Raw genomic sequence first — 12,500 nt, 5'->3', positions numbered from 1 at the left:
GCTGAGAGTGTACAGACATTCGACCGGAAGTACCAAACCGTTATTACCCTGAGAGAGAAACTATGGCAAGTTGGGGAGGCAGAGGGGGTGTGGAGCGTTACCATGGCAACGGGATGGTATTCCTTAACCGTTACGAATATGGGGGGAAGGGTATGGAGGGGACAAGGGGGGTGGGGGGGAAGACGAGGTTCTTTAACCCGCGAAAGTACTTACAATATCTGTTCTTGCATCTTTCCCGCGAAAAAAAATGTGTTAATTCCTACGTTAGTCGGCGAGTAGAACATATCTAGACCATCGCTCGGCGAGTAGAACATATCTAGAACATCACTCGGCGAATAAAATGTTCGTTTCCAGGGAAGAAAACGTTAAATCTTACGTCTTCCTGTGATCAAACACCCTTTTTTTCTGACGTAATGACGTAATCTGTTTTTAAGGGCCGGTCTCGAAAAAAAATCTGTTTTTAAGGGCCGGTCTCGAAAAAAAAATTGTTTTTAAGGGCCGGTCTCGAAAAAAGAATGTTTTTAAGAGCCGGTCTCGAAAAAAGAATCTGTTTTTAAGGGCCGGTCTCGAAAAAAAAAAATGGATAACCCGCCCATTCTAACACCATTCCGCAAAGAAATGTCAAATTTAACGTCGAGAACATTGCATCGAGATTGAGATACGAATCTTACGTTTATGGGAGAACGGGTTACTCCAGGCTTGCAACATCTTCCTCCTGCAATACGGGGCGTTGGGTGTGGGGGGGAGAGGGTGAGGGGGGTATTGAGCAAGAGAAAGGGGACTTGCTTCTCTCTCTCTCCCTCTCTCTCTTGCAGCTGTATTTCAATAACCTCGTCCCGTCTAAGTCCTTTTCCGTTGCATGTTGTTGTTGTTTTTTTTCTTTCTTTTTCTTCTTTTTTTAGATACGCGAAGCCGAGTTTAATCTAGATTTGGAAGCGGTGAGAACCAGACGCCGGGGGATTTTTTTTTTCTTTTTTCTTTTTTCTTTGTTTACTCACGTCCCGTCGTTTTGAAAATTCTGGGAAGGTACCTTACGATCTGAAATTTTGTTTAGAGAAAGAAAGCTTTCTTAAAACTGATGATGGAGTAAGTAGGATAAAAAGAATGAACTTTTAATTATTTGTTTTATATATTCAGATCGGGGATTTTGTCACTGAATAAAGTTGCATATTGAAATGAGAATTATGATAAGTTGACATTATGATGTATTGCCGAGATATATGAAAAGATTGCAATATATGCATTTTTTAAATTATGTATTATTGTATCAATGTAAACTCAGTCCGTTAATAATATTAAATATGAATTTATGTTCGAGAAACCAGAAAAAAAACACCTTTTATTCGTTCAAAGGTGATGCCTAAGTGCTGAATATAATACAAGTAATATTATTGAATATACTGCTATAGAAGTATTTCAGGGAGTGCAGAGTAAGTTTTTAATTAAGGAGGACCTTTAAGTGAGTTCAATGATTGTTAAAACATACCGTCAGACCCACAAGGCTGTACAGTGAAACGCTCACCCTCTATCTCTCTTTTTCTTTGTTTCTTTCTCTCTCTTCTCTCTCCCTCTTCTCTCTCTCCCTCTTCTCTCTCTCCCTTCTCTCTCTCTGTCTGTCTCTCTCTCTCTCTCTCTCTCTCTCTCTCTCTCTCTCTCTCTCTCTCTCTCTCTCTCTCTCTTCTCTCTCTTCTCTCTCTCTTTCTCTTTCTCTTTCTCTTTCTCTTTCTCTTTCTCTCTCTCTCTCTCTCTCTCTCCTCTCTCTCTCTCTCTCCTCTCTCTCTCTCTCTCTCTCTCTCTCTCTCTCTCTCTCTCTCTCTCTCTCTCTCTCTCTCTCTCTCTCTCTCTCTCTCTCTCTCTCTCTCTCTCTCTTTCTTTCTTTCTTTCTTTCTCTCTCTATTTCTCTCCCCCCTCCCTCTCTCTCCCTCCCTCTCTCTCAACCCTAAATTTGGTACCTATGGAGTCGTTACAAAGAGGCTATACTTTTTCAAAGGTGGTATACGCCTTTTTATTATTGTATCGAAATTGAAACAGGCAGTTCGCATTATCTCCACATGTTTTCTACATTATTAGAAGACAAAGCGCATTGTAACCATATTTACATGTCAGAAATTTGTTTGATAATAATGCTAGATTAATTTAACCATTAATCTTGATAACAATTGTAGCAATTAAGGCTTAATTTGTTAATTGCAGCAAAGTATTACATAGCATATATAAACACACAGAATATTGCTATTTGCGTGTTTTTAGTCGAATGACCTAAATCAAGAGTTCGTGTGTTAAAATGCAAGCAAGCAAAAGATGCTGATTTAGGAATAAAATAAGGAGGTGAGCCTTAAAATCTTCACCATCAATTTTCTCAGCAAAGATACAGAAACAGAGACATAGAGAGAGAGAAGGAGAGAAAGGATGGAGATGTAGGAAAAAAAACATATACATACATATATACATACACACACACACACACACACACACACACACACACACACACACACATATATATATATATATATATATATATATATATATATATATTCACGCACACATATATACATATACATACATATATATATGACAAAGAAGAAACAAGCGAAAAGACAAAAAAAAAGAAAGCAAATAAACAAAACCAAAACAGAACTTCATTCCGGGGCAAAGAATCAAGGGGACCCATTTGCAAACCCGTACATAGAGATGAAAACGACCCTGTAGAACGATCCTCAAGGTCATATGGCGTTGAACGGATGACGTAAGAGATGAGGGGAGTGCCTAGGATAGGGGGGGGGGGAAGAGAGGGATGGGAGGGGGAGGGGTATGGGTATGTGTGTGGATAGGGGGGTTGGTTTGGGTTGGGCGTGCTAAAGTGGGGGGTGGGGCGGGAAGAGAGAGGGGGGAGGGGGATGGGTATGTGTGTGGATTAGGGGTGGGTTGGGCGTGCAAAAGGGGGGGTGGGGGGGCGTAGTTGTTTTAGGAAAGGGGGGGGGTGTTACCAGTGGGAGCAGTGTTACCAAAAAAGAAAGTCGTACTTGTATAGGGGGTACGATGATGAAGCAGTGGTACAAATTACCAAGGCTGCGATATCTGGTTTTGAGATACCAGGAGGTGGCGGTGTGTGTGTGTGAGAGAGAGAGAGAGAGAGAGGGGGAGAGAGCGAGCGAGAGAGAGAGAGAGAGAGAGAGAGAGAGAGAGAGAGAGAGAGAGAGAGAGAGAGAGAGAGAGAGAGAGAGAGAGAGAGAGAGAGAGACAGTGTGTGTGTGTGTGTGTTTGTTTGAGAGAGAGAGAGTGCGTGTGTGTGTGTGTGTGTGTGTGTGTGTGTGTGTGTGTGTGTGTGTGTGTGTGTGTGTGTGTGTGTGTGTGTGTGTGTGTGTGTATATGTGGCAACGATTTATTAAGATGGATGGGTGGCAAGAGGATCTCCAACGTAAACACACATTTTATAATGCTATGGATTACTCCGAATTTCATAGCATTAATTAATAAATTGCAAAGTTATAGAGATCACGTTTTAAATATAAGCATTACGTTGATTTATGTTATATGTTATATCATATTTTGTACCTTAGAATGTATCTGATATGATATACTGAAATATATTGTGCGAATGGTGGTATATGGTGGAGCTTTTTGTGTCCTCACTATATCCTGGTTTGGATTCAGAGTCCGATCTCATGATAATATTTTTTTTATTACATCAGAACGAATCTCTTTTGGGAGAATTGGATCCCAGTGATTTATTTACTTATTTATACTTGTTTGTTTATCGGTGCTTCGTTGTTTATTTTTTTGTAAAGGGAATTATGAGGAATATGTGAGAATTAGATTTTTTTTAATATAAAATAAAAGACGTTTAAAAGAATCTACGAAATGTTTTATTAATCGTGAGGATAAAGTTGGTTAGATCATGTTAAAAGGGAGGTATGTATGTGAGTGTGAGGAGAGTATATGGGCAAGAGTGAGTGAGTGCAAGAGCGAAAGGCAGCCATTGGGAGAGTGAAGGCGAGTGGTCGTTTTTTTTTTCTTCTTTCTTTTCATTTCTTTTATTTTTTTTCTTTTATTTTTTTTCTTTCTGCTTTTCTTTCCTTTATTTTCTTTTCTTTGTGTGTGTGTGTGTCTCCAGTGTCAGTTGATGTACGAAAGACGAGGAGAGAGTAGATTAAGCTAAAGCGAGTCAGTCAAACAGATTAGTCCCCCCCGAGTCAGTTAATGCATCAAAGTTGACCAAAGTTGCACCCTGAGTCAGTCAAATGAGTCATTAGCCTCGTGGTATGCCTTTTTTTAAATGTGGGGGGAGGGGGGAGGGGGGGAGAAAGGAGATATCGAAGACACGCGATCCTGCAAGCAAATATTTTCAGCAGATGCGTGCGAGATGAAGAGGCGATGATAGGGTGATGGAGATGCTGATAGGGGCAGGACAAGAGGAGAGAAAAAAAAGGTCTTTGAATATTTTTGAAGAACAGAAAACGATTGAATTTCTTGGGTTGATAAGATTATTAAACGATGAGGTGTTGTTTTTTTATGAGAATATCAGACGAATAGATAATTTTGTGTTATTGATAACTGGGTATGAAATATGTTAATTAGGATAAGTTGCCGATACGCCTCTTATACTATAGGAGTGTAACGCCAGGGAGACTCTGACTGACTGATTGACCGACTGACTGGCTGACTGACTGACAGATTGACTGACCGACTGATTGACTGACTGACTGACTGACTGAGGGAGTAGGAGGAGGGAGGCAAGGAAGAGATGGGCGAGATGAGAGGGTTAGAAGGGTAGGTAGGAGGAGTGGGGAGGGGGGAGGGGGGGATAGAGGGAAAGGAGGAGGCGAGAGATGTAAGTGGAGGAAGAGGAGTAGCGGGAGGAGGGAAGAGGAGAAGTAAGTGGGGGGTAAGTGGGAGGGAGGAGAAAGAAGAAGAAGAAAAGAAAACAGAAGAAGGAGGGGGAGAGGAAGCAAGAAGAAGAAGAAGAAGAAGAAGAAGAAGAAGAAGAAGAAGAAGAAGAAGAAGAAGAAGAAGAAGAAGAAGAAGAAGAAGAAGAGGAGGAGGAGGAGGAGAAGAAGGAGGAGGAGAAGGAGAAGGAGAGAACAGTACAGGGGGTAAGGGTAGGGAGATGGGAAGGAGGCTGGAGGAGGAGGAGGAGGAGGAGGAGGGGGGGGGGGGGGGTCAGTAACCCACACCAGCATCAAGTGGACAACACAGCCAGTCTCTGAAAAGCCTTCTGACTTACGCAATCCTGCAAGTTGCTGCGTGGTGATTGACAATAGCATAATTATTCCATTCAGTTGGAGGTTTGTTTTCGAACGAGGTTTCGGAGAGAGAGAGAAAGAGGGAGAGAAAGAGAGAGAGAGAGAGAGAGAGAGAGAGAGAGAGAGAGAGAGAGAGAGAGAGAGAGAGAGAGAGAGAGAGAGAGAGAGAGAGAGAGAGAGAGAGAGAGAGAGAAAGGAGGGCGATGTTTTTTTTTATTAAGGGAGAGAGTGAGACAGATAGATAGGGACCGGAATAGGGATTAGGGCAAGGACAAGAACAGAGAGAGAGAGAGAGAGAGAGAGAGAGAGAGAGAGAGAGAGAGAGAGAGAGAGAGAGAGAGAGAGAGAGAGAGAGAGAAATCGAAAGAGAGAAAGAAATCGAAAGAAAGAGAGACAGAGACAGAGAAAGAGAAACAGAAAGAGACAGGGACAGAGCGAAAGAGACAGAGACAGGGACAGAGAGAAAGAGACAGAGACAGAGAGAGAGACAGACCCATCTCTCCTTGCCTCGATGCCAGTTGCCCCGGAGATGAGCCACCCTCTCGTCGTTGGCTGAGTTTAACTGTTAATGATATCGGGGTTGTTGCGATGGTGCAATACTAGTTGAGGGGGGAGGGGGGGGGGCTTTGATGAAGTGCAACGTGGGTGCAATTGCGGGCGTCGTGCACGCGGTAGTCGATTGGGCGGCGCTTATGATCGCGTTTAGTTATTGTGGTTGACTTGAGGCAGTTGGAAGGAGAGTGGCAGAAGAGAGGGAGAGGGAAGGAGAGAGGGAGAGGGAGAGGAAGAGGAGGGAGGGAGGGAGAGGAAGAGGGAGGAGGGAGGGAGGGAGGGAGAGGAGGGATTGAGGGAAGGAGAGAGGGAGGGATAAGAGTGTGTGTGAGAGAGAGAGAGAAAGAGAAAGAGAGGGAGGGGGGGGGGGGAGAATGAGAGAGGGAGAGACAGAGAAAGGAAGGGGGGGGAGACAAACAGGCAGACAGACAGGGAGGAGTGAGGAGAAAAGGGGAAAAGGGAATAGCGGGACAAACAAAAAGATAAGTCAAAGACAAATGATAGAACCAATACATATGATAAACAACCTAACACAGGTAGAGCCAGAGAGAAAAGACAAAATTTGGGAAGGAATGTAACAAAAGAAAAATAACACGCGACAACAGAAGCCAAAAGAAAAGACAACAGAACCTTAGAATATGTTATTGCGAGAGTATACATCAAAATGCGCGTGTGTCTGTATACGTCTGCATATTTATGTAGATTTGCGTCTCATGTGCAGTCCTTATGGTGTGTCCAAATCCACTTTGATCCGTCGTGTATGGTGTCCACTTTTTATGATGTCAAATACGTAGGGGTACAGTTGTTATTGCAAAGGTATGCGTACGTGCATACGTGCATACTGGCTCGTCTGCGTGCGTCCGTGCATACGTACACACGTGCATGTGTTATCCCGTAGTACAAACAGGCATACGTGCACGGTCTGTGCGTATGTTTGTGTCACTGAAGAATGCAGAGGAGCGGAGAGCGATGCGGGCGTGCAACCTGTGACAGTGCAGATGAGGGCGCCCTTGTGGTAGCTGGGTGGTGCTATTATGCTTGTGATGAACACGGTAACTTATGGTGCAACACACCCCCGACCGCCCGCCCCGCCTTCTTGCCTGCGCGTGGAGTGGAGCTCGTCAGTCCAAACCTGCCCAGCCAGTGTGAACACGGCCTGCACCTGTAGTGTGTAGTGTGCAGGTCACGCTAGGCTGCGCGTGTGGGTTTTAATCTTTTGGATACCGAGGAAGGCCCACTGCTTGCGTGCGTGCGTGCGTGTGTGCGTGTTTGCGTGTGTGACTCGCCAAGGAAACTCGCGCGTGTGACTCATTGATTCACTGACTCTCCCTCTCTCTTACTTTCTCTCACACTCGCTCTCTCTCTCAGTCTCTCACTTTCTCACTTACTCTGTCTGTCATCCTCTCTCTCTCTCTCTGTCTGTCATCCCTTCTCTCTCTCTCTCTCTCTCTCTCTCTCTCTCTCTCTCTCTCTCTCTCTCTCTCTCTCTCTCTCTCTCTCTCTCTCTCTCTCTCTCTCTCTCTCTCTCTCTCTCTCTCTCTCTCTCTCTCTCTCTCTCTCTCTCTCTCTCTCTCTCTCTCTCTCTCTCTCTCTCTCTCTCTCTCTCTCTCTCTCACTCACTCACTCTCACTCTCACTCACTCACATACTCTCTCTTTCACTCTCACTCTATCTCTATCTCTCATTGTTTTTTTGTTCTTCATGTTCTTGTTGCGATGCCTCGCTCCCTCGCCCTTCATTAGCGATCGCATTCATTAAGGCGATTAAACTCGTGTCGCTGATAATTGCCAAGTGCAACGTGTTTCTTTGTTTTCATTCATCCCGTTGCGTTTGTGTCGACTTGCGGAACGGATCGTCAATACTAACTCCGGTTTGTGTTTTGTCATTGTGTCTCCGCCCGGGACGAAAGAAAAGGATATTTACGACTTGGTGCAAGTGAATATATTGTGGATGTATAGAAGAAGATAAAAATAAAAATATATCCATTATTCATTCGTGTGAGTGAATGATGTTACGCAAGGTTCAGGCGAATAAGGAAGGACTGTGTATAATCTGAGAAGACTGGAGACCTCTGGAAGAGATCCACGTGTCTTGGCAAATGGCAATGTTTACAGATGTTAGACGAAACGTTAGAGCCGAGTTTTATGTTTTACGGAAACCTAAACTCTTGCTTTATCCATGTAGAAATAAAAAAAGAAAAGTAAATACAAATAAGAAGGAAGGAAGGAAGGAAGGACGTGGGAAGATCTGAAGAAAAATATAGATGAAAATAGAAATGCGAGAATGGACATACATGAAGTCCGTGGATAGTGTATAGTGTTTATTTCAAGTCCAAGCAACATCCAAGATTTTAAATATATAATATAACATGGGGTAAAGGTGGGGACAGGGATGTTAAATAGCCACGAAGGAGCAAAAAACAAAACAAAAAAAACAGGGTAACATAACCCCTACTTTTACCTGATATATCCTTTTTGCAAAGATAATCCGAAAGTCACGCTTGCACGTTTAACTTTTCTGTCTGCATTAATCCTGGATTTTAAGATAAGGGGCAGAAAGATAAGACTACTGTTGATAAGTAGGCTGTGTATAGACTAGTAAATGTGTAGGCTCAGATCTGTAGATTTATGAGTAGAAAGACGGGATTTTATATTTTTAGGAATGAGATGACGTTGCGTAGGGTATATATTAACGATGAATATACGTGTATTCTTGTTATATATTTGTATATGTATATCAGATCTGACCAGATCTATTGTTTTAATTTTGTATGGGCAAATGTTAGCGAGCCAGTTATACCCTATTTTACTGTACACTTCCAGTCACATAGACCTAAACCGGTGTCTTGAAAAATGTGACCACACTTTAATAGTCCTTTTCAACCGATGTGAAATATTTTTGTAATGGGTATCTGAGAATCGTTTCACTTTGATAATGACAAGTACTAAGAATTTAGTTGGAATTCATAGGTACTTATTAAACCGATTATATGAGAAAAGGTGGAATGGGGCGTCTCGTTAACATGCGCGGTTTTTTAATATATATATATATATATATATATATATATATATATATGTGTGTGTGTGTGTGTGTGTGTGTGTGTGTGTGTGTGTGTGTGTGTGTGTGTGTGTGTGTGTGTGTGCGTGAGAAAGATGGTAGAATGCAAGAACGCATTTTTAATATAGAAATGCGGTCAGGGAGGTAAAATTTGTATTTTTATATATACATTTTTTATATATAATCAATTGATATGGTACGAAATATTGCATAATTTCCAGCATAAAAAATCCAGGACCCCCTTAGATAGATTAGTCCAAGTACCCACAGGGGAATAGAAATACTGATCCAGACACGAGGAAATATAAAGAAAAAATCTTTTATCAAGCACAAGCATTATCAATATTGCTATACATCTACGTAAACTCCCACCCCGAGAACCTAGAAGATATGAAAGAGATAGTAAGATAGATATAGAGAAGGAACCAGGATATCGTATACATGTGAATACCGATGGTTAGATATTCACAAGTAACCCGACAAACACTCGGACAAATATAGAAATACCCGTGCATATAAAGAGGTGGGGGAGAGAAAGTTGAGGAACGCAAGATATACTACTCAAACCACGTCTGTGACTGGGTGGAAGGAAATGCATAATTGATAAGCGATTGCTAGCAATGGTATAGCGTTGTGATCTGCTGGCGTCTCTGCTCGAATCGAGAAGATGTCAGTCATTTCTTAATCGTTCTCTCGTGCGGTGATATAATTTTTTTTTTTTTTTTTTTTTTTTTTGGGGGGGGGGCAGTTGCAATCGTCATTTATCATATGCAACATGATTCATTATATGTGTTTTTTTTTTGTTTTTTTTACAGTTTGCAGGAACAGTGAGATAAAGAAAATGTGAACTGTGTGTGGAGAAGAAGAAAAAAACACGTGATAAGATATTTTATCTCGAAATAACTAATCTTCCTGTGGATGTAAAGCAAATATAAAAAAAAAAGAAAAGAAGGAGACATTACTCTCGTCTCGAAAAACACAGCAGAAAGGGAAAAGAAAATCCACCTGCTAAAAAAATCGCCAGTAGGAAGACCAATTGCGTGTGTGTGTGTGTCCAGTCATGTGTCTCTGCTTGGGACACCGGCTCATTGCTCACCAGTCCCGGGCGCTGCCACCACACGTTTCATCTCACCACAATAACTAGCCTTTTCCTCGCCGCCCACCGCCCCCTCCACCCTAACTCTTCCCTCCCTCCCCCTTCTTCTCCCTCATATCTAGCCTTTTCCTCGCCGACCCCCCTCCACCCCTCCACCCCACCCCTTCCCTCCCTCCCCCTTCTTCTTCTTCTCCCTCGTCGTGTTGTCCCTGGGGTGGATGAAGGATTTTCCTCCGCTGCCATCCTAATCCACGCGAGGACCTATCCTCTGGAAGAGCCTGGCTAAACAGGGGCCTCCGAATCCGAATCCGAATCGGTGTTTGTCCAGTGGGCTTTGGTTTCGAACGCCGTTTCGAGGAGCGTGGGAACACCCCTGCGCGTACCCTCTTCCTCTCCTCTATTCCTTCTCTATTTATTTACTTCTTGGTTTGTCTCTCTTTTATAGTAGCGGGCTTTGTCTTCTGTCTTACCTTTTATGCATTATCTTTCCTTCCTTTTGAGAGGATAAGCTCTCGCTCGCTCTCTATATCTATTTGTTTATCTCTCTCTTTCTGTCATTCATACTCTTACTCTCCCTCTTTATTGCACTGATAACACCTCTCTTGGCGCTATCGCTGAAACCTAAGCCTTCTCTCTTACTCTTTCTCTCTCTCTTACTCTTTCTCTCTCTGTCTCTCTCTCTCTGTTCGTCAACCTCATTCTCTGACCTTTGTTTCCCTCACTCTTATTTAGTATCGCCTGCAATCTCCGTCGTCATTCTCTTTGGGTCTCCTTTTCCTTGACATTTATTCTGCTCTTGCCTCCTCCCTGTCTTCCTTCCTCCTCTCCTTCCCTTCCTTCCTCCTCTCCTTCCCTTCGTCTCACGTTCCTTCGTCGGGTGGATCTCGCGGCCCTAAGCAAGTGGCTGCCTGCCTGTCGACGCTTCAAGAATCTCCCTTCTGTAAATAACCAGATTCACCATCATTCATCATGAGTAAGTCTTGTTTTTTTTGTGTCTCGCATCAGATAAAGAATAAATAAAAAAAGAAACATTACTCTAAAACGTATCCACTTGAGTCTCTCTCATAACTTTGCACTCAACCGCCAGTGAGTAAGTAAGTAAGTAAGGCATGAGTAAACACGTTTTTTTTTTTTTCGTTTTTTTCCCCACTCTCTTCATTCTGCGCTACTCATTAAGAAAATACACAACAAAAGCATGAGTTAGCCCGTAGTCCAAAGTACAGGGAAGGGAGGCTACGCTTACTGTCACCCTACTTCTTGCAGTGTTGCATAGATGGAGCTTTAACAGATGATTTGAAAGCTTGCAACAGTCTTGGTAGCTCGTCGGGTCGCTGTGATCTACTAACAACCGCAGATGCAATGTTGCTTTTGGTTGCATGGTCATTTTTAGAGTGATGATAGATGTAGTATCTGCTCTAGTTCTTTCTTGTTGTTGTTATCATGGTTGCTGTTGTTTTTGTTATAATCATTTCATCATTGTTGTTGTTTTATATTTTTGTTATTGTTATGTTGCTGCTGTTGTTATTTTGATTAGAAAACCGAATTTAAAGAAGCACAAGACAAGGATACATAATTCGTACTATTTTTTACATCTAGTATGTAGTATGTATTCGATATACTTATTTTGCCAATGCGTACTAAACAATTCCTTAGAAGAAAAAAAAATATATATATGGATATGATCAATGCCGTAAAAATCTGGTGTATATCAACAACCAGCAGATATATAAAAATCTTGATTAAAGTTTTGAGAAAAAAGAATGAAAAATAAAGAAAAAAGAATAGATACTATCTCTCTCGAGAAAAAAAAGTAATTTGCATATTGAGGGGCTCTCCAGGGGAGTTATAGCAGCCTCAGTTGAAGAGTCAGGAGACAGGGTAACGAAGGAGAGTTTTGGATGGATATTATCAGAAGCTGGATGCAAAATGGATATTATGTAGACGTTGAAGCTCTATGCAAAGATAGGCGGACTGGGTAAGCAAAGGGTTGTCAGTTTTGGGACATGGGAAGACAGCATTTAGGTCAATAGATTTTCAGCAACAGCAGTCAGCATCATTATCATCACCATTGTCGTCATCATCATTATCATCATCACCATCGTTATCATCATCATCATCATCATCATCACCACCACCATCATCGTCATCATCATCACCACCACCATCACCATTGTCATCATCATCATCATACGCTACTGTAATTACTCATTATCATGAGTTATCACACTGTAAATTCAGCTTAAAGTCTGTATGGAAAGTGCTACTTTGCATGTGAAAAGATTTCGCCGTCTTGTGCATGAAAAAAAAAAAATCTGCATGACATTTCCTCCAAGACTCAAGAAAAGAAATCAAGACAACACAACAAAGAAGAGAAAAAAAACGAATGGAAAACAAAAAGAACAAGAATGATTAAGAATGAGAAGAAGGAGCGGGAACGACGTCGAAACTAAGGAACACGACCTCCTCTGAGAACAACTGAGGAAGGAGGAACGACGTCGAAACGAAGGAACACGACCTCCTCTGAGAACAACTGAGGAAGGAGGAACGACGTCG

General features: G+C 42.3%; 1 protein-coding gene across 4 annotated transcripts in view; it reads left to right on the top strand.

Moving 5' to 3' along the window:
• The window catches only part of LOC122252568 (uncharacterized), a 68,503-nt gene that overhangs the window by 40,462 nt on the left and 15,541 nt on the right, over positions 1 to 12,500 (top strand). The window contains exon 2 of one of the 4 annotated variants that reach the window (XR_015191581.1): positions 9,667 to 9,693. The exons of 2 other annotated variants lie outside the window; for them this stretch is intronic. Coding sequence is in view for 1 of the 2 variants with exons in the window: in XM_043015094.2 (XP_042871028.2) it covers positions 10,917 to 10,920 (4 nt within the window). In the remaining variant the exon portion in view is untranslated. Of the gene's footprint in view, positions 1 to 9,666; positions 9,694 to 10,394; positions 10,921 to 12,500 lie in introns of those variants that run through there. One more of the 4 variants, XM_043015094.2, reaches the window with a different exon arrangement.

The sequence above is a fragment of the Penaeus japonicus genome, unplaced genomic scaffold, assembly GCF_977035675.1.
Source record: "Penaeus japonicus unplaced genomic scaffold, GWHDUDI00000001_assembly GWHDUDI00000013, whole genome shotgun sequence".
NCBI classification, from domain to species: Eukaryota; Metazoa; Arthropoda; class Malacostraca; order Decapoda; family Penaeidae; genus Penaeus; species Penaeus japonicus.
The sequence above is the reverse complement of the archived record's forward strand: the minus strand, read 5'-3'. Positions and strand labels throughout refer to the sequence as shown.